This window comes from Ambystoma mexicanum, chromosome 14, assembly GCF_040938575.1.
Source record: "Ambystoma mexicanum isolate Mex_15411 chromosome 14, UKY_AmexF1_1, whole genome shotgun sequence".
Classification (NCBI taxonomy): domain Eukaryota; kingdom Metazoa; phylum Chordata; class Amphibia; order Caudata; family Ambystomatidae; genus Ambystoma; species Ambystoma mexicanum.
In genome coordinates, this window is record NC_090940.1 from 635,064,693 (window position 1) to 635,086,834 (window position 22,142).

At 47.6% G+C, this 22,142-nt stretch overlaps 1 protein-coding gene across 3 annotated transcripts in view; it reads right to left on the reverse strand.

Moving 5' to 3' along the window:
- LOC138527089 (tumor necrosis factor alpha-induced protein 2-like) overlaps nucleotides 1-22,142 on the reverse strand; it is a 54,532-nt gene that overhangs the window by 21,935 nt on the left and 10,455 nt on the right. For all 3 annotated transcript variants that reach the window (XM_069638120.1, XM_069638119.1, XM_069638118.1), the window contains exons 2-6: nucleotides 14,233-14,418; nucleotides 9,065-9,716; nucleotides 3,394-3,508; nucleotides 2,371-2,493; nucleotides 2,141-2,241 (exon numbers count right to left, since the gene is read on the reverse strand). In XM_069638120.1, coding sequence (XP_069494221.1) covers nucleotides 2,141-2,241; nucleotides 2,371-2,493; nucleotides 3,394-3,508; nucleotides 9,065-9,716; nucleotides 14,233-14,418 — 1,177 coding nt within the window. The remainder of the gene's footprint in view (nucleotides 1-2,140; nucleotides 2,242-2,370; nucleotides 2,494-3,393; nucleotides 3,509-9,064; nucleotides 9,717-14,232; nucleotides 14,419-22,142) is intronic.

Here is a 22,142-nt window from a genome sequence, read left to right on the forward strand (position 1 = left end):
GAGTACACGAGAGGCCGGGACCAGTAAGCAAGCCTGTACAGGAAAAGGGTGAAGGGAGGGATATAGAAGTTGAGTGATGATTGAAGCTGTGTCACATTGTTTGTATGGTCAGAGGGTTACTCATGACAGCCATAATAGAATATCAAATGAACTGGTAAAGTTTGAGGTCACAGGCTTGAATGGTGTGAGGCGATTGGATGGGGAGACATTGCGGGAGGGTAGAGTGGGATGTGGGGTGTGCCCAAAGTGACGATGACTTCTGTCAACTCAACAGACACCACAACACCAATCAACGAGAAATGGCAGAGAGGCAGGTGATGATGCAAGAGGATAGGGGACAGGTACAATCCCGGATGTACACCTACTGGAAGGAGCAGTGACAGAGGAGGGTCTCTTGTACCAGCAGATATGTAAGGAGCAGTGACAGAGGAGGGTCCCTTGTACCAGCAAATATAGAAGGAGCAGTGACAGAGGAGGGTCCCTTGCACAAGCAGATAGAGAAGGAGCAGTGACAGAGGAGGGTCCCTTGTACCAGCAGATATATCAGGAGCAGTGACAGAGGAGGGTCCCTTGCACCAGCAGATAGAGAAGGAGCAGTGACAGAGGAGGGTCCCTTGTGCCAGCAGATATAGCAGAAGCAGTGACAGAGGAGGGCCCCTTGCACCAGCAGATAGAGAAGGAGTGGTGACAGAGGAGGGTCCCTTGTACCAGCAGATATAGCAGGAGCAGTGACAGAGGAGGGTCTCTTGTACCAGCAGATATAGCAGGAGCAGTGACAGAGGAGGGTCCCTTGTACCAGCAGATATAGCAGGAGCAGTGACAGAAGAGGGTCTCTTGCACCAGCAGACAGAGAAGGAGCAGTGACAGAGGAGGGTCCCTTGTACCAGCAGATAGTGAAGGAGGAGTGACATAGGAGGGTCCCTTGTACCAGCAGATAGTGAAGGAGCAGTGACAGAGGAGGGTCCCTTGTACCAGCAGATATAGAAGGAGCAGCCAGCCAGGTATGCAATGATTAATCGAGTAGAAAGACCTTGAAGCCATGGGGAATGGGAGTCAAGAGGCGAGCAGGGGATTGGCAGAGGAAAACTGGGAGGATGAGGATGGATGTAAGGTGAGGGGGCTGTACTCTCCTAATGAAGTTAAAGACATGCGTGCATATCGGTTCTGCGGAGTGTCTATGACAGAGTCAAGATCGGAGAGGATCGCAAAGCATGTTGCTTCCAAGTAAACGAGGACACCGTTGAAGGCCGCAGACTCAAGAGGCTTGGAGTAGTGTGGGTGAAGGGCGGTGGGCTGATAGTTTGCACGATTGTTGGGGTTGTTGTTGGTTTCTTCAGGATGGGTACGATGGTGGCCATGTTAAAGTAGGCTGGGAAGAGCCCAAAGGCGACAAATATTGGAGGTATTGGAGAGGCATGGCAGATTACGGGCACAGGTCTGTGATGGTCTGGCGGGCAAAAGGGTCAACGTGAGCTCAGGGCAGGTTGGCAGACGTGAGAATGGGTGCTAGTTCAGGAGTAGGGAAATCAGTGAGACAGTGAGGGTGCAGAGGATGGTTTGTGTGGGGGTGGTGAGAGTGCAGTAACAGTGCTACATATTTGGACATTTTGAAGAAGAATAAGGCGAGGTCCTCAGCTTTAAATGAGGAGAAGAAAGAAAGCGTCAGAGAAGGAATAGGGGTGATGGCGTGGCAAACATAGACTGGAGAGATCTGGAAAGGCTGAGCGATGAGCTACCATTGGTGTTGTTGGCGTAGTAACAAATATTGAAATGTCCTGCGGTGGCCATACTTCCATCTTACATGCTTTAGGAATTTTTAAGAACCTCACTTTCCCCTGCGTGGGCCTGCACGCCCCCTTAAAAGCACGCATATATTTGTGTTAATGATTTTTGGGAACACAATGGAAGGCTCCTGGGTCAGCAGGTGAGATATTGGAAGGATTCACTGCGAACCCACATTTCCAAGAGCCACTGAGACATTTTTCCAAGTCACTTTTGGTGAAGTTGGCCCAGGCCTAGACCCCTGCAGGTTTGGGTAGAACTTTGCCCTTCTCTATTTGAACCATCGCTGAAATACAAACAGCTCTGCACTAAGGGTTTCATATTGTAAAGAGTGTTATTTTATAGAACCTAATCATACCTCATGAGAAATGAGGCCAGTTGTCCAATCAGTGGAGGCAAGAGTTGATTGGCCAGAGGAAGCGACAATCTCTCCGCTCCTTCCAATTCCGCGTTTAGAGCCTGGAACATAAAGATATCAAGGGATCAGACTGTTACACAAGTGGCATTATCTATGGGTTCAGGTACCCGCAGGTCACTGAGTAGTTCTGCAATTTTCGGACATGTCGCGTCAAGTGCGTCCAGCATTACCTGAATGACGTCGATGGGCAGTTCACTGTGCGAGATGCTGTTCAGAACCGCTGGTGGCTTATCCCCAGTCCAGGATTTGACTTCATATTCTAAACTTTTATTCATCCGAGCTTTGACTAATTCCTTTAATAATGTCAGTAAAAATAATAAGGATTAGGATAGCCAGTCAGAGAATCATAAAAGACCACGCTTTCCCAAACAAAATGATCATATTATCTGCAGTATCACCCAGTGTCTGTCCTGCAGGTGTCTTGGACTACAACTCCCATGATCCTTCACCACTGACTATGACAGCTGGGGCTAACAGAAGTTGAAGTCGGGAGGGCCTTGACATGGGTAACCATGGAACTTCTCAGTGCCACCTCAAACGAGGTCTCTGCTCTCATGCCTAAATTCTGCACTGGTTGCCTCCTCTACAGGGCTCTTGCACCTGCCTTGACTGCTTCATGTGTAAAGAGACTGTTTCATGTGTCAAGCAACTGCTTCATATGCTCTGGTCCCTGATAAAATCCAGGATAAATCGCAATCTTTTACAGGTAACGGCCGTGGATACCGGCTTCAGCACCGCTCAGCCTCTCCAATTGCACCCAGAACCCTGCTCTCATGCCTAAATTCTACCCCGGGCTCTTCCACCTGTCTTGACTGCTTCATGTGTTAAGTTCTAGACTGGTTCTGGGGCATCAAAAAGTAGACCACACCACTTTGCAACCACTGGCCCGAATTTGTACCCAACTGTCTGCAAGTAAGACTAACACACAAAAAGATTTTCAGAAAACGCATTAATGTGTTGCTGTTCCGAAAATCCGCTGATAATTTGTCGTGCCCGCGACACCCTCCATTAGCTGTTGCTTAGCTCTAATTCATCTTACCGCGTGAAGCAACCACTTTGAAGACATGACGCGCAGGAGAACCACATGCGTAACATTGCATCAAAATGTTTCGGAATGCCAGAGAAGCTTTGAACTAGTGCACCAGCTTGCAACATAAGGCATTATTTGCAAAAGGTGGAGCGGAAGAACTCACCACAACATTGGAAACATATTGCGACTCCAGCTCTGAGATCTTTTCTGGCGGTAGGAGCGGGCCCAGGCTCTGCCAGGACACATTGTGAATTAAGTCTGGGTGCCCCATTATCTCACTGAAAAGAAAAGACAGACAGGTGTGAGTGCCTGCTGGGATGCAGACAATATCATACAATATAATAAAAGGCCAGATGTATGTTTGTCTGATGCATTCATGCGCAGTAGACACTACCTTCTACGCCTGTTATCACCACTAGAGGGAGCTGTTCCCTTAGGAAATAAACTCTTGCTAAATATTTGTTTTCTATTAACATGAATTACAAGAAATTACAATGAAATATACCACATAATATATTAACACTCTGGAAATGTCTCTCCTAATGCACTTTGGTCCTTGTATACGGGCGTTCACACTAGCAACATTATAAATATCAAACTAAGATGGGTGGAAGTGGGACAGGTACGCCCTCCATTTGCCTGGAAATAAGGCAGAACTTTTTTAAAAAATGTTTTTGCAGTGGTCTCCGTAGGGATTGCAACCAACTGTTGTATTCACACCCCACAACCACAGAAGGTGTGTAGGAAAATACACTAGCAAAAGCTGGCAAATACTGGCACACAAAAGGGGCCTGTTACATATGCAGTTGCAGAACCTGCCCGAAGAAATTAGAGTAATGATGTCACAAAACAATCGAGCAGGCGACCGACCTGGAGTTTAGTGCGTATACAGACTTTTCACTCTCCTCGTGACCCACTAAAGAGGAGAGAGAGAGAGATGACCGTCCCTCGTAGAGATACCGCTCGTCCTAGCATGTGGTGGTGAGCGCGCCTATCTAATAAGTGGATATGGTATGATGGGTTATTTATAACACGCTTAATACCCAGAGGTTTCTAAGCGCAGACCCGGGGGTCGAACCTGTGTTGCTCTGTGTTGTCTTGCTTCCAAGGCGAGCGCATTGCCCCTAAGCTATCCTCCCAGAGAAAAAGAAGGACCTCTAAGCGCTGCTTCACTTAGAAGACGCCTAAATGTGGGAAAACCTTTAGTCAAAGGTGTTCTGGGTGCAGAGAACACAACAAGGGCTTACTAAGAACCAATAGTGCTATGCACAAAAAAATCCAAAAAGGGATCAAAATGAGGGTGAACTGGCGCGTTCTAAGAATTAAGGTCAAGTATGTAAAGTCAAGATTTAAGGGTTTAAAAGTGGGAACAACGTTCAGCTGATTCTATTTATGAGGTTCATATGTATGTGCGACGACTTAAGGTAGCCCCTCTGCCCCATCTTCCTTTTTTGGACATTCCTTTCCATTTTGCCGGCGCGCGCAAAGTCAAAATAGGAAGATATGCCCTTTTTTTTCATCTATGTATGAAAAAAATAAACGCAGCCCTGATGCCCTCTCGGCACCGAGGCGCCATCAGAGCCGCCTTTATTTAAAAAAAATGTCATATGTGGCCATTTTTTTCCATTTTGCCAGTGCGGCGCAGGCAAAATGACAACAAAATGGTAAAATGTGAACCAAATAAATGCATGATGTTGGCTACTGGATGGGTCCCATTAATAGTAGCCTGTACGTGAGCTTCGCGCCTGGCGGCTTCATGGATTGGCCGCTGCGTGTATGCAAACAGGAAGAACATTCTGTGGTTGGTTAGCAGATCAGTCAGGTCTTGGATGACTGTACTTAACACCTTTGTGTGGTTTTACAGCACAAGCACACTGTCATGAAAGAATCAATGTATTTATTTGTGTATACCTCCGTTCGTTGTTCGTCAACATAGTACCAGCATGTACGTATGATGGAATCTTGGCTCTATCAATTTAGTTATTGGATGATTCAAGTTCACAAACTAGAGAATGATTCAAAGGAGTTTGAACAGCACAATGTGAATAATTTGTTTCAATAGAAAGCATCCCTACAGAATGCGACAGGCTCATAAACAAGGGATAAAACGTTGAAAAACATTGAGGCTAACCACAACCTAGTTCACTGACTTCATTTATCGTTTTTTGTAAAAATCTCTTGTTGATTGAACAAATAAAATTAAAATTAAAATTTTTAAAAAATAGTATATTTCCAGGGCCAGAATAGTGTAAAGACGCATTGGCAAGGGCAACAGTATGGGCTTTTGTGTACGCATGGGACAGCCACTTGCCAGGCCCTTTAGTGTTATTAAGTGACTGTTGATGGTAGCAGGTGCAATATGGTGTGAGTACATGAGCAACTAATAGCACAGGCCAAAAGTGATTGGCTTTGTCAATGCTTGTTATTGACAGGACTTCAGTGAAGGACATGCATAGTGCCTGTAAGTAGAGTGGCTGAAGCCAGACCTGGTTAAGACATTTTTATTACACCAGTAGTGAGTTTAGCACGTCAATGACGTGATTAACTTTCAGAAGACTGCTTTGAGAAAACACTGGCAGGCAAAGTTTGATGGTAAGGCTTCAATAAGGCACGCTCAAAGACTTCCAATGAGGAGGTGTTTTGGGTGGGGGGGACAGGAACTGGGTGGGAGTGGCCATAGGAATTAGCATGGCCATGGGCAGCCAATAGGTGGGCTCAGGCTGGGCGGTTCAGGAGACTGGAGTGCAGCAGCTACGACTAAAGGTAGGCCCCCCTCCCCGCCCTATCTAGGAATTGCTTTCCATTTTGCCGGGCGCACGGCACAGGAAAAATGGGAAGAAATGCCCATTTATTTTATTTTTTTCATCTATGGGCATTTCGTTCAATTTTGCCTGCACCGCACACCCGCAAAATGGACAGAATTGTCACAATTTAAATTACATTGGGTAAGTGGTTTTTGAAGTACTGCATTCCAGGAGGTATATGGCCGTGCTCTGGGCTCGGCCCGTGGGGGGCTCCTAGAGCCAAGCCTGACCCCCAGGCTCGGCCCTACCCATGAATCCCCTGGCTCCCCCAGCTCTAGTCTCTGTTGTGCAGACTAGAAAAGCAAAAGAACTCCAGGGAGTGAGGTCATGAGGTCACAGCCCTGGAACATCCGGCTGCTCTGATGTTGCAGGGATGCACTTCGGAATGTAACATCTACAAGCAAATGTGGGTGCCTGCAGCCTCTTAGAGATGTGTAATATTCAGGACCTGCCACAACCCCTTTTTCAGAGACTCCTTGGCCAGACATGGAGTTGGGTTTGCAACGGCAGGTGTGCACAGTCACAGACTAGTGTACTTTCTGCCTTTTCTCGCATATGTAAATAATCTTATTTTTCGGTTTGTGTGGTTTAATTACCATCTTGCCACTCACTGCACCTGTAGCTGTTTCTGCAGTCAGCACTAGATGAACCGGAAGCGACGTTTAACCCGACTTCCTGGGAAATGTGTCAGCCAGTGACTGCTAGGGTTGTATGCGATTCATTCTGAAAGATGGAGTGCAAGTTTTACTCACTCCCCCAACCCCTTCGGGGGGGGCGAAGGGGGTGGGAGAGGTTGGACATAAGGTCCCCTGGGCTGGGAGGAAGAGTAGACAGCGGGGCACGGGTGTCGCGCCTGCTGTGCCACAGGCCTGCATTGGAAGCTGATGTTGTACCACGTGTTTCAGGAAGGGTGGTGGGAAAGGGCAGGATGTGGTAGAAGGAGGGAGCAGGGTGTTTCTCCTGCCATCCCAGGCGGAAGTGGGGCTGGGTGCTGCTAAACCCATGTCCCTGGTCCGCTGGTGGGATGGTGGCAGCAAAAGACAACAGTGTGGGTCGGAGCAGGAAGTGGTGGGTTAACAGGAGAGGAGCACTAGAGCAGGAGTTGCAACCTTTGGCTCCCCCAATCCCAAACAGCTCTAGCCAGCATACTCAATGATGAGGGATCATGGAAGTTGTAGTCCAAAACATCTGTAGAGCTTAGAGCTAAGTGACTGGGGCACATGGGACAGTACACAATGGTTCAATAGTGCTTCTCCAATCCCCAAACACAGTTGTGATCATTGCTGCTGCACCAGGTGCCAAGACCGGACTGCACTATCCCAGGCTTTAAGTGAGGAGGGGGAGTATGGAACGGACAACCACATAGAGGAAGACATAGCTGCTGGCAGATGGAAGCCTTCGTAGTCAGGCCTCTAGAGGCGCCGTTCATGTCTCCAAGGGTTGAGGTGAGAGCAGATGATCTGCTCCACTCATGACAGGGGGAACAAAAAAGAACTGCCTGCATTCTGGGAGGTCAGGGCCAGGTCACCAACCACATACCCCTGTGGGCACATGGATAAAACAATTGACGCTTCTATGCAGGGCGGTAACAGGAACTGCTCTGCCTGCATGGAGAGAGACTTGCAGTCTGTCCTCTCTGTCTGTTATTGCTGCACGGTTGGCCAGATCTTTCAACACATATGGAAAGAAAGGAAGGACTATAAGTCCCTCTCCTCTGTCCTTGTGTTTGGTGTAGGGGTTAGGAGGGTCAATTCGTGCTTTCACCACACAAGGAGCCCAAAGTCATCAATGGAGCCAAAACTAGGAACCCAGATGGGGGGATCAATGTGGCAGGCCCTTAGAGCCTTTTTTGTATATTAATTCAGAGGCTGCTGAAAGTTTGGGTTGAGAGTGAAAACTACAAACTAAAATGAGAATGAGGTAACAGAGAATACAGACTAAAAACAACCATTTGGCTAATCTACCATCATCCTAAATGCCAGCAACTACAGACGAATGGGTTTAATTGTCACCACAAGTGACCTTTTCTACCGGGAAAAGAGGTTTAGTGGGTTCACCGGCACCCTTGCCCCAGTTTCCAAAGGGTACTTACATAAGTACTTTAAAACATTTAACACAAGCGTTAGGACTATCTCCTTAAATTGCTTCGGTTTCTTGTAAACTTACAAATGCCCACAAATGTTTTCCTATGTTCTACCAATGACGAAAAAAAGACTTTCTCAATAAGGTGCCCTTTTACACAGATGTTACTCTGACTTAACCTTGACTTAAACTTGGAGAAGGTTGTGCACAAAGAACTTCCTATAGGGATCTCCGACTTGCTCTGGCCGCACTACGGGCGTGCCAGACTTGCGCACAGTGTCTTCCCGGTGAAGCGGGCACTATGATTTCAGATATTTCCTGCTAGCCAGCACAGGTCAATATTTCTGGGGATTAGATAAGTAGTGTATATACTGCTATGAACATTATGGCAAGACCAGAGTTCCCAAAAGCAAGCCCAGGGTGGGGTTCGGATGCCGGATCCGGGCTTTGAGACACTCAGGGGGGGTATGACCCCATCGCTGCGCGGGCAAGAATACTGAAGCCCAAAATACAGAATTTAAAATGCTGCATTTCACTGCATATAAATGGAGGGGTTAGGGTGATAATACATATGGGGGCTATGAGGGCATGGGGGAGCTGCAGGGGTGTCTCGCCCGCATATATATATATATACACATATATATATATGCAGCAAAATTGGTCCAAAGAAAAAATAATTCATCATTTTGGGCTTCTGTATTTTTGGGCCGAAGTGATCACATAGTTGCCTCCGGGGTACATTACGCATCATCGATGTATTCATTCATTCATCCAGTCATCATACCATTGGAACTCTTTAGAACTCCACCGACCGTGGGTAAATCAGCTGTTTATGCGGCAAATCCACCGAGAACACTACGCTTGATTATCAATTTAGTCTACAAAATATCTTTATGAAACAGGGCCTTAGAAATGTCAAGTACAAATTGGTGAGTTGTAAAATCTTACTTTGGATAGATGGTGTGCACCCACACCAGCAGATGGCTTGAATCCTTCTCGTCCAGTCCAAAGTCTGTGATCGTGTTGAGATGCGTTGAGAAGTGCCGGAAGTAGTACTTCGCGTATACGTTGCATACCGCAAAGTTCTTTGAGTAAAGATTCCTCATTCTTTCCACCACCACAATTAAGTCTGATTTCATTGTCTTGCCCATGTGTTCCAACTCTTCGGCGACCGACGAACTGTCATGGTCGCTCAGGGTCGGTGGTAACAGACACATTCGTTCTTTAACCGACTCCGCCACAACCTGCTCCCATTTTGTCCGCCACCCGCTGGGCTCTGTTTGAGGCCCTTCGGTATCCAATACAAGTTTTTGGTCCTCCGTCACTTGTTCTTCTAGCGCTTTCACGGCCTCTTTGAGTTCTGAAATATCTTTGCTTATGTCCGCGCCCCGGTTGGACAACTTCGCGATGGATCTGTGGAAAATTTCAGAGAGTTCCTCCCACAGAAGGGTGTAAAGTAGCTTCACCTTTTCCCCCTGATTTTGTAGTTCCTCAGGGCTGTTATTGTTTGTGCTGGTGTACTCTTCACGCCTCCACTCAATTAGGTCTTTGACAGCAGAATGGAAACTTCTGGAAGCGATGAAGAGCTCAATCTGTTCAGCTGCAAAAATGAAAAGACAAAACTCCGTCAGTCTGTGAGTGCAGAAATGTTTTCATTTTAGATCGACAATGAAACCCGTTCTTTCATTTAAACATGAAATAACCCTGGTTTTCAGAATTGTATCTCACTAAATATTACCAGAATTTAGTGATAGTTAGAGTACGGGCTGTTGAAGGGTGGGGGTTTGTGGTTTACACTTAACAGTGGGGCAGCCTTGTGTTATAAAGCCGGGGGGGCGGGGGGGGTGAACTTTTAAAATGGCGGCCTAACAAGAAGCGGATCTTCTTTCAAGGGATATTTTGCATGAGTGCCCCTACAGGGGAGAGAAGGTATTGCAACAAGACCCAGGCTGTGTATTAGATTTGCACAGAGCATGTGCAGTGAAGCATCTACTCTCCAGGACCCAACGCTGGGCCCCTTAGATTTTTGGGGATCATCCGTGACTGCAAATTGCTGAACCCGGTACAGCAGTAGTCAGAAAATAGCACGAAAGGACTGTATTCTCCCTCTCTCCTCTAAAATGCTACTCGGTTCCGCACAGGAGGAATTAAAAACTCGGCCAATGGCCTACCACAGGGGGCTGCAACCTGCCGCTCTACAGATGTTTTGGACTACCGCTCCCATGATCCCTCACCAATGTTTTTGCTGGCTAGGGCTAATGGGAGTTGTGGTCCAAAACATCTGGGGAGACAAAGGTTGCAGACCCCCGGCCTAGCATATATCTTGACACAATTGAATGCATTAAATTGGGTAGTATGCGAGGAAAACGAAGAAGTAGTATTGTAGCGCTTAAAACGAGGGAATCTGACATAAAGCGCTACAGAATAATGCAATGTGAAATATTTTGAATTTTGCTGTGCATCTTATTTCCAAACATGCATGTGCACACTCACAGTAAATAGTTGACACCAGCAGTTGGGTGCTGTACCAGCAGCCTACTTGCCATGGCTCTGCCACCCTGCCAGAACGAAGACCATAGGTTCCTGTTTGATTGGCATGCACCGGACAGCTGGCGGTGTGTAGGGCAGTAGGCCTCAACTTTAAGGCAAGTTGCGAGCCCCCCCCATACCCCCTGAGAGTCCAGCCCCTGTCCAGAGATTTAGCCCTGAGACAGAGATGCTTCCCATCATGCGAGGTACCCATGCCCTGTAAGGGGGTCTCGCCATGGGGAGTGGGGGCCAGGGGAAGGGGCCGGCATCTGGAGAAACACCATGACTGAAAGGTTCTGCCACTTCACCCCTTGTTCCACTGGCATTATCACAGCTGGTGGCAATCGCCAAACGGATCCCTTAGGTGCTTGAGCAAATGCCTGCAACCACCCAAATGGGAGTGGGGTGACAAGTGTGCTTTATTAAATGTGCCTCTGCACATCCCTTGCCACCAAATGATCTGACGCCCAGGGCATTTCCACACCTGTAATGCCCCGGGGTTTACGTTAAAGCGCTTGCTTCGCTCGGGCTTGTAACTGACACCAGGGGCATTAGGACACCTGTAATGCCCCTCCTCCTCAGGTCCTATTGCTTTGATACAGAGTTTTTAAGAAACGGGTGGTATGTTTTTACCGTTACCACCATACTCACAAGGAGGCCGCGCGTGCGAGTGGAACTCCCAAACTGCACGAAGACTGCAGAGCCTGGCGCTTGCACCAGGAGGCCACAAATGTTTGGGGAAAAGAAATGTCATTTGGGCAGTGGGCCACCGATGCTTGGGCTTGTGGGAGGCGTCTCTGGCAGCGGCAGAAATCTCCCAGAAGCCTCTGTGCCAAGAGGGGATGTATTCTGCTTATATGACAAGGGTCAAGTCGGGGTTGAGGATAAACTGTTTGGCAGCCAATGCCAGGGTGAGAAATCAGGGCCTCCAGCCTGAAGCTGACTAACGCCTGCCGCTATTGCAGCACTAGCGTGGAAACAGGGCACGGAAAGTTTTGCAATCAGTGCCTTTGACTTGCCAGTATTAGCAAACATCTTCACACGGTTTCCCAACTAGTTTCTCAAGTGCACTCACCACAGTTCTGAATCTGTCATCAAAATTCACCAGGCTTCGGCTTTGCACAGTGCTCACCTTTCCATTTTTTGTAGACGCACTTGTGATTGCAATGGGTTATTTATAGCGCACTTAATACCCAGAGGTTTCTAAGCGCGGACCCGGGGATCGAACCTTTTTTTCTCAGAGTCGTCTTGCTGCCAAGGCGAGCATGTTGCCCCAGAGCTATCCTCCCGAGGTCAATTAACTTTTAAAAGAAGCAGCCCAGCAAGGGGAGCGGGATTTAGAATATCAGAGGCTAGGTGGATTAAGTGATATGTGGGAAGCTGGCTGAGGATACATTTGTTTATTTATTTATTTGTTTATATTGCACATAAAAGACAGCCCAGCAGGCATTGTAGCGCACACATAACAAACGCACATAAAAACAGGGAGACTGTGAGTAAGGGCAAACACGGGCAGGATTTTAAATACCTCCTATTTTTAAACCCCCCCTTAATGGGGAGTTGGAATCCCATGGGCCGCCTCATCAGTTCAATAGACCCCGTGTACCCCGCGCGCTCCTTTATATGGAGCGCAGATGGCAAATATCCCAACTCATCATTAGGTGATATTATAAAAACAAGTGGTATTTAAAAAATGCCACAGGCTTCACTGCAAGTTTGGCAGTAGTGGTAAAAGAAGGTCAGATGTTTTACCGCTCCGCCAAAAGATGAGTTTCACAACTGACCGACATTTCTTGCCGGCGATCGTGGGGAGGAAATCTGAGGCCCCCCTGGCCTTCCGGCCCACCTGGCGGCCCGTCTTTGCAATCTCTTTCCTTTGGAAAGAAGCCTTCGCCCTAGATTGGCCGCTGAGGATAATCAGTCTCCATTGCCCCACTTGGCTCCACGTAGAATAACCTCCATGCCAACCCTACTGAAGCAAGCCTCCATTAGAAGAGCTCAGCCACGAGCGGGCAACCTATAGAAGCATGCCCGTACTGGGCCTATAATGAAGGCATGATTCCTCCTGCAGACGCTGGAGAAGAAACTGATACGCAACCAAACCACCTGCAACACAGAATGCAGACGCTGCAGAAGAAACTGACGCACAACCAAACCACCTGCAACACAGAATGCAGATGCTGCAGAAGAAACTGACGCACAACCAAACCACCTGCAACACAGAATGCAGACGCTGAAGAAGAAACCAACGCGCAACCTGCAACACAGAATGCAGACGCTGCAGAAGAAACTGACGCACAACCAAACCACCTGCAACACAGAATGCAGATGCTGCAGAAGAAACTGACGCACAACCAAACCACCTGCAACACAGAATGCAGATGCTGCAGAAGAAACTGACGCACAACCAAACCACCTGCAACACAGAATGCAGATGCTGCAGAAGAAACTGACGCACAACCAAACCACCTGCAACACAGAATGCAGACGCCGCAGAAGAAACCAACGCGTAACCAAACCACCTGTAACACAGAATAACCAGCAAACAAAACAGGAAAACAAGTATCCCAAAGAAACAAAGAAACTAATTCGCCAGGAGACAAGAGTATTCAGTTCATTCTCTCCCAGGATTCTCCCTGACCTATGGTGCATTGAGTGACTCTATTCTGCGACTACGGCACTGGAAAGTGCCACCCTTCTACTACTCTGCGCAGAGTCCAAAAAACACCTGTGAGCCATAAAACCAAGAGCCCACTGAATGGGCCCCACTGCATAGCCTTGGCCATTAGACAACACTGAAGTCAACAGCCATGACACAAAACCTCTACACTATCACAGGACTACCCTTCTCGTGGAAACCCCATGTCATTTACACAAGCTTGCTGTGCTTGGAGACCCACGCTACACCGCACTGATGATGCCCAGGGAGGCCGAAACATGTCTCTGGTTGGTAGTGCTCGTCCAGGACGATGTGAGCAAGCAATTCGGGTTGCCCTGCCATTTCTGGGTGGATATGCTCTATTTCCCTGGGCAGGCTGAAAAAACAGGGTCTGTAGGGTTGCCCAAACCAATGGCAGAGGTTATGATTAATTCTAAACGTCCCAGCCATGACTCTTCTGTTTGGTTGATAGCCACATAAGCCCACCTACCTCAAACATTTCTGCAGCTTTGCCTACATTTCCGTTGCTGCTTAACACAAAATGTCACCCAATGGCCAGCAAAGGCAGCTTTGGGAAGCAGGAAAGGGGCACTGCCCAGGGAGAGTTCAGGGGCATCATAGCACCCAGCAGAAGCAACATTAGACACTTTGTAGCAGCAGGTAGCAGGGCAACATTGGACTACAACAAACAAACTACTCATGACTGTTCTGAGAAACACGTCTAAACATGCCCTAGCGCATGGCACCACGGTGAAAGTTGGGTGCAGCGCAGTGACATTAACATCTGTAATGCCCACACCGCGGTGCTAAGCGGGTATTTGCAGATTCTGGGTGGGCCTTGCCCGCTCACGCCCAACCCTGTCTACGCCTCTGCGTGAGACATGTGTCCCTCATCCTTTTTCCCCCGCCATCGAGACACAACACTTACCAGTGACAGGCCTTCTTTCCGACTCAACTTCAATCTCTTCTGTTATTGTCTCGGATCTCCCACACCAAATGAACTTTAAAAAATGTTTTTTTACAGTTTTCGTCTTAATTTTTTTCATTTCCTTTCTTTTTCGGTCTTTTGTTGGTCTCTTTGTCTCTGCAGCATCACTTGCAGTGTTTTCATGACCTGGTCAGGAAAGAAGCACAATCTATGTGTCAACAGGTACTGAAAAACAAGCACACGTGCTATAAAACGACTTTCAAAACATGCCCCTCCCACATAACAATGATGCTTCGTAACAAAAGAAAATGCACATCTTTAAAATAAAAAGGTCATTAACCTGAAAGGTTTGGTAGCATATATATACTCAACAGCACCCATGGACTCTGTGACTATTTCATCTGCACCTCCTCGCCCCAACCACTCTGCTTTACCACAGACTGGCTAGATGCCACCTTTGCGGAAGAGAGGGCCCGGTCTACGAGTGTGCTGGTAATTTTTTTTTTTTTTTTTTTTATTTTATATGGTTTATTTTCTAAACCTTTAAAAGAGAAGCAAAAACACATTTAGGATTTTTACAACCAGCATGAAACCACATCTCATTATTTCATTTGCGTAGCCTCGGGACTGTGTACAAGATTGCCAAGTTGTGTGTCGGATGACTCCTCCGGCTAAGATATCACGAGGCTGTCCAATCGATTTTTCACAGCTCGAAGAAAGATGACTAATGCGTATAGCAGTGGTCTTTTAGTTTCTACAAACAGGGCTTTCCACCAGTCGTCCCTGGACAGGCACTGATAGTTCTTTGTCACAGGCCCGAAGAGAATGTTCCTTTCTTTCACTAGACCAGGACAATTCATCGTCAGATGCTTGAGTGTTTCATGTTCAGTTTTACACAGACGACACATGGGGTCCGGAGCCGATGCCAGGTTCCAAAAACAAAGGCGCTCTTTGGTCGGAAGAACATTCAACCTAAACTGTAGGTATAGCTTTCTCGACCATGCGTCCGGGAAGCAAGACAAGTAGGTCGGAATGGTGCCATACGCTCTTGCCTCAGGAGGGACTTCCCGGGTTGTGCGCGAAGTCGATCTTTGTTTACAAGTGTGTATCCAATCATTTCTCCACAATTTCACTTTCGCAGCATCAGGGTTTTCTATTAGCATTTGGATTGAGATGTCATAATTAATCAAGACATCATAGCACAGCTCATTCCATTGAGACAAGATAGTGGATGTTTCCTTGATGTCTGAATTATGAAGAATTTCAATTTGTGGCTTTGGATTGGACAATTTAGTTTTTCTGAACAGACTTAGGAGGTTCCAAGCAACCCTGGCTTGCATCGAAATGTATCCAAGCTCATACCTTACACATGATGTTGAGGTCCCTTTAGGTAGGTGTAGAACTTTGGACCAAAAGATGTTTTCCAATGAATTCCATATTTCGTTCCCACATCCAAACGCGTTTTCACCACCATAGATCAGGGACGGAACTACTTTCTGCTGAAAGAAATTTATCGTAGGCTTTAAGGAGAATTTTCCAAATCTTTTGTTAATTAATGACGCTTGGCAAGCCAGCGTCCGACATTTGCATTTTACAGATTCCAGCCAGGGCGCATCATTTCTGCTTGCGCTTAGTCTCATACCTAGATATGTTGTATTTGGCACGATCGTGATAGGATCTTTACTCAAGTACCAAGTGAATTTTTTCTTGTTATTTTTTACTCCACGCAGGTTCTCGAATACCATGATTTCACATTTGCCTTTGTTGATATTTAAGCAGTTCTCTGTCAGGTATTTTTCCACAGCGATGAGTTTGCGTTGGAGACCTATCGGTGTGGAATCCAGGAGAATGATGTCATCCGCGTAGACTAAGTAGTCAACATGCGAGCCGTGGATTTTGGGTGGAAACGTAGCTAAGCCAATCATGGAGTCTTTGAGGTCAGAGATGAACAAGTTAAAGATTGTTGCCGCCAGAGGACAGCCTTGTTTGACGCCTCTTGATGTCTCAATAGGAGCTGTTAAAGTTCCCTTTAAGTCTAGTCTAATTTTAATGGAGGTGTCTGTATGGAGTTCCGCGATGGCAGCTAACAGGCTTGGTGGACAGTTCCACTTGCTCATCTTTTCCCAAAGTAATTCTCTATTAATACTATCGAATGCCTGCGATAGGTCAACTAGTGCAAGGTAGACCTTGGAGTTTACTCGAAGAGCTTCCATTTTCAATAGATTTAGTAGGAGTAAGTTGACACCGCACCCCACGCCCTTGACGAAGCCAGTCTGTCTTGGGTCGACCCGATTAGACTTGGCGGACCATTCAAGAAGTTGTTGCTGGAGGAGGGAGGCATACACTTTCCCTAGGACGTCAAGTAGGGCAATGGGTCTATAATTTTTGGGGTTTCTGCGGTCTCCTTTTTTGAAGATGGGTATAATCACAGCCGATTTCCATGAGGCCGGGGTCTTACGACTCTTGAGGATCCTGTTAAATAACGTCTCACAGAAGGCTGCCCATTCTTCTGGGTGCTGTTTGAGCGTAAAATTCGTGAGCCCATCCGGGCCAGGGGCCCTAGAGGCATGCAAGTTCTTTATGACTCTCACGATGTCGTCGAGATCAAAGACGATGTCCCATTGTGTTATATTTGGCGGAACCCAAACGGTGGAATGTTTAGTCTTCTGAAAGAGGTCGGAGTAGAAATCTACCCATTCGGCCTCTAAGACTAAGTTTGCCTGGAGGGCATGTTGTGGAGTCAGGTTGTCATTAATGAGTCGCCAGTAATCGGCTGAGTTTGCACTCTTCATCCTGGACATCATGAGCTCAGCGTCGTTCTGGAGCATAATCGATTTATGTGACTTCAACCAGTTCTTGTATCCCTGTTTGATCTTGCGTATTTGGGTGGTGGAGTCACTGGAATTTGAGTTCCCTATATGTCTCAGTTCACGACGAAGAAGCCTTTTACGTTGGAGAACCGCAAGATCAAATTTGTGTTTTTCTGTAAATTGAGTATGTCTTATTTTGTTCTTCACTTCCTGGTATTGAGTCAGGGTGTGTGCATACTCTACCATTCCCGATGCTTTGAAGGACGACACAATCTGATCCATGTCATTAGAGTCCAGGTTTAGCCGAATCCGGCCAGATCCAGTCCTGACAGCGTGAGGCCAAGGGGCTTGGCATGTATAGGCTTCAGCAGAGAACGTCAGGGTTACCATGTCGTGGTCACTGTGGATCATGTCCACTACCACGAGACTGCTGATTTTCTTATGAAGGTTGCTAGATACTAGAATGTAATCCAATGTTGATTTTGACTCTCCTCTTCTCCAGGTAGGGGCCGCTGGTATGTCTCCGGTCGTTTGCCCGTTAAGGGACGTCATCTCTCGAAGATCCATTTCCATACGCCATTGCGTTGTTACTTCTTGTTCACGCTTGTTTACGATCTTTTTATGACCGGAAGTGTTTAAATGGCTAATGCAGTCAATATTGAGGTCACCACAGATGATTAAGTCTTGTGTGGGCTCTTTCACTATAAGGTCGTCAATGACTGATGTTATCTCATCAATGAAGTGTTTAGCCTCAGTGGCCTTGTGGTTCCAATAAATATTGATAATACAGAGGTTGGAAGCCATTACATGTTCGGCGTCCGCCAAGCTGACCGTGACCACCTGAATGAAGGGAGAGATGTTTGCACAACTCATGATTCTGTAACCTGAGGCGATCCTGACGGCAACCACAAGACCAGCCATGGGTCTTCCTTTGTTCTGCTTAATGGCAGGATTAAAAGCAATTTCGAAGTCTTCCATAATAGGACTTTCACATATCCATGTCTCCTGTAGACAGATAATATCCAACCCGTCTGACCACGAGACGTTAAACAAGTGGCTAAAGCCCCTGGTGTTCCAGGAGCCTAGAGTGTGTGTCAAACAGTCCTTAGGATCCTGGCGTTAACATGATTTCTTTGAGCTTAGCGAGGCAGCGACCCACGACCAATCATTATCGTCCAACGCCTCAGTCGAGCATTGGGTAGTTAATACCCCATTGGTCTTCGCTTGAGCCGCTCCTTGTATTGTAATCTTGAGGCAGTCTATGCTTCTTGCTGCAAGTGAAATTTCTGGATCGGTGGTAAGGGGTGCAGAAGGTGTTAGTGTTGCAGTAGACCTTATCGAAGATTTACGCACTTGGTTTTTTTCGTCCGTTTTATGTAGAATGAAATCATCTTGCATCGGGTTTTCTTTGACGTGCGTTGGTGCTAGGGATATGTCGAAGCCCAAAGACATGAGAACCGGACCTGCTTGAAGAAGAGTGTCAGCTATCAGCTTCGATTGTAAGTGTAGTACCACGGCATCATTTTTGTTGTCATTTATGAATTCCACAATTTTGAGATCCTCAGATTCAATGTTTCTGAGGGTCGGTACCAGGTGGCATAGCCACAGAACGTTGTGCCGATTTAGAATTAAATCGTCGGTTGAATCTATGCGTTCTAGGAGCACTTGATGCAGCGACGCGGCATTTCCTGACAGGCAGCCTTGTTTGCGATGATTAGACGGGTTTTTATTGGCTGTGGAGGCTATTTGCAAACTTCTATTGTTTTTTGGCTGCGGTGGTGGATGAACTTTGGTGCTTTGTGAGGGCTCAGGTGTACGCGCCCGTCCTGCAGGCCTGGTTGTAAAGGTTTTGTTGACACAGGCCGGCTCTTCCGAAGCACCATACACAGTGTGCTGGCAAACACGGTCTTTTGCTGAAGCCATAGTGTTGCAGCGTTTTTCTTCCAAAGTCAGGAACACCTTTGGTTGACTGACTAATCCGTGGGGCAGAGGAGTCACCGCCTGCGTTACTTCAAGTAGTGTGACCACTCTGTCGGATTGGGAGCTTGGCGCATTTTGACACACGTTGGCGTACTGGGTAGAAGTCTTGATAGGTGCGACACTGTCATCCGAAGGAGGCCTGTCTGTACCTGATGACATCTGCGACAGATCTTTAGAATTGTTTTGGTCCATTGGGGGTCCAGTACTAACGGGCTTAAACACTGTGGGGATGGCACCAACCGTAGGAGTCGCTTCAACACGCGCACCCTGGGCTTCCACCTCAGCGTCTCCGTATACTGACATGTTGAGCAGGGTTTCAGAGATGTCGCACGAATTTGCGATGCTGCTACTGGGTTGATCAAGCTCGATTACTACTGTGTTGTTCTCGGAGCCAACAGCTCCGTTGTGTTCTTTCGTGATTGTTCGGTTTACAGTAACATTCACAGTTTTGATGTTTCTCAGAAATTTTCTAGAATCATTGCCACGTCTTGATTTTTTTGATGGTAGGTTCTTCGATTTCTTTTGAGGCCCCTTTCCCTTGCGGGTCTTTACTGTTGTATCGATTGGGGCGGAGGCCTTATTGGCTTTGAATATGTCGAAAACTTGAGGGGACACATCAGTTGTCTCTTTGTGTGAGACTGCAATCGGTTCGTCTATAAAGTTTGGACCTTGATTTTGATTTGGACCATGAATTTGATCAGACGAGGTGGCCGTTTGCGGGTCCAGAAGGGCCAAGTTCTCCACAGATTGGCTTACCAACAAAATGTCTTTGAAGTGTGGCAGGTTCTTTGTGTTGGTTAAGTCCATAAGGGGAGTTTCCACTGACAATTGAACTCTAGGAGTGTTGATAGTGTTGTCAGGCACTAAAGTGGGAGACACACGGGTACAAGTCGAAGGAACGATTTCAATGTCATTGTTGTCGTGAGAGGTAGAGCACAGCTGGTATGTTGGATCAGGGAGGGCTTTAGGTTCCACAGCCACGCCTCTGTTCACGGCCAACCTATTTGTATGGCCGAGCTCTGTAGAATTACAGCACAAAGGTGCCACGATTCCTATCGCGTCTACGGACTCAGTTCTGGATCTATTCTCGCATTTTTGTTGGAAGATGTTAAGAGCTTGTTTTGCGACTTCAGCCAATAGTTTTTTGTCCAAGTTTGCATTTTTGTTAACATCCATCAGCGATCCCATCGCCATCTCTGCCTTTTTGTTAGTGTTCAACACCGCGGCCATGTGCAGCGTATGCGTGTTTTCAAAGGTTTCCAATTTGGACTGCAAGCCTGCTACAACCACTAACAGGTCTTTTATGTTTTCGTTTAGATGTTCGTACATTTTAAGGAATGGTGCGAGGGATAAAGACATGGATGATAGAATAGTGGATTGAATGCCAGGCATATATGGCGTTTGACTCGTAGTGCTGTTACATTCTTTCTCGTGTTCCACCTTGCGCTTTCTGCTCAAAGGGAATCGCCTAATTTTCGGATATGGGCGATCCATAATGGATGAGTCCGAGGATGATGTGTCACTTGAGGATACGTAGCAGTCATGGGCTTTCGGTGAGCCTACGGCTTCGTGACATATTTTGGCATTCAGCCTGGCCGAGGGTTGGGCCAGAGCGGCAACCCCTTGTTTCGGAATCTTCCTCTGTGAGCATTGGAAGCTCGGGGAAATGCTCGAATCGGCTCTTCTTCTTTTTGACGGCCCAATTTGGTGGACGTGTTGGTGATTAGCGAGGTTGCTCAACGCCCTACCATGTGCGCTGGATAACGAGTCATATGCCTCTGTCATAGGCTCATGTCCTCCGTTAGCTATTTCTTTTGAGGTCGAAGTGTTATTTCTCACTTGATTGATTTGTTTGAGGTCTATTAGCAGTTTGTTGACCAGATCCAGTGAGTTTCTACGTTGTGAGTCAGTTTTGGTATCCAAACACTTTAATTTGGACCACGCCCCTTCGCCATGTAAAGGCGTATTGCAGGCTTCTGGGCGCGCACCATGCTCAGGTTCCGCCCAGCCCATAGTCATAGATGGGGGGCCGTGGAATTCGCCTTCAGAGAGCCCGCTATACAGTTTTATTGGAGAGGGTACCAATTTATCAAGGGCGCTGTAGAACCTCAGCCGAGGCGAAACACAGCTCGTGGCTTCATTTTTGCTCGGGCTTGCGCTGTCAAGGACTACATTGCCTGGCTGGACTGCTAGTTCGTTTGAGAACAGGTGAAGGGGCACTGGCCACGCAGCGCTGCAAAAGCTCCGGCCATTAGGGTTACTTCCTGCGTGTCGAGGTGAGAGCTCCTTGTGACCAGGGGTGGTCCCTGTCAACGGCGGGGTCGTAATCATGGGCAAAGCAGTTTGCGTTGCACTTTCACTCTCGGCATTAACACCCATATCTAACTCTGCCGTCGGCGCTGAGGTCGTGGCCTTACAGGATTCAATCGGAGCCCCAGGAACAGGACAAGGAGCAGCTGTCATGTCGTCTCTATGCACGCTTTCTGTGTGACAGCCAGACGTCGTTGTCTGAGTAGGACAGACAGACGTTGCAGATATGATTGTGTGAGAGGGGGGAGGGAGGATCGCTACTCTTTCCTGGCTTAGGGCCCCCATTCTCATGGTATAATTAAAGTCATACGAATAGGACACAGTGGACCCATCTTCACTTACTTGGTGGCTTGATCTTTGCGTCGCTGTGTCCATGATTTCACTTGGGAGGCGCCTTGGTGACTGTTGCAGCTCAGCTGGAGTCTGTAAGCAATTTTCAGGCGACTCCAGCCTCTGCTTTCTTTGGGCACGAGTTTTCATGGAGACACTACCACTTTTCCCTTTATCGGCAGTGGAAGACATGACACCAATAGTAGCGGGCCACGCACACTTGGTCCGGTTAGTAGGGCACGAGGAGCTCGGATTTCCTCAGGCTCGGCCGTACGCCAAAACTCAGTATCCGCGGCCGCAGCAAGCAGCCACAGCAAAACAGCAGTTGCTTTCTAGTCACACGCCCTTCGCTCACATGGGCTTAGCGCCGCAAGGGTGCCTGGGTTGCTCTAATGTAGGCACACTTCCTGCCTGGGCGGGCCACAGAGGAGGGGGCGGGGCTTCTCAGCGCGACGGCGCTTCGTTCTCCTTCGGTCTCCT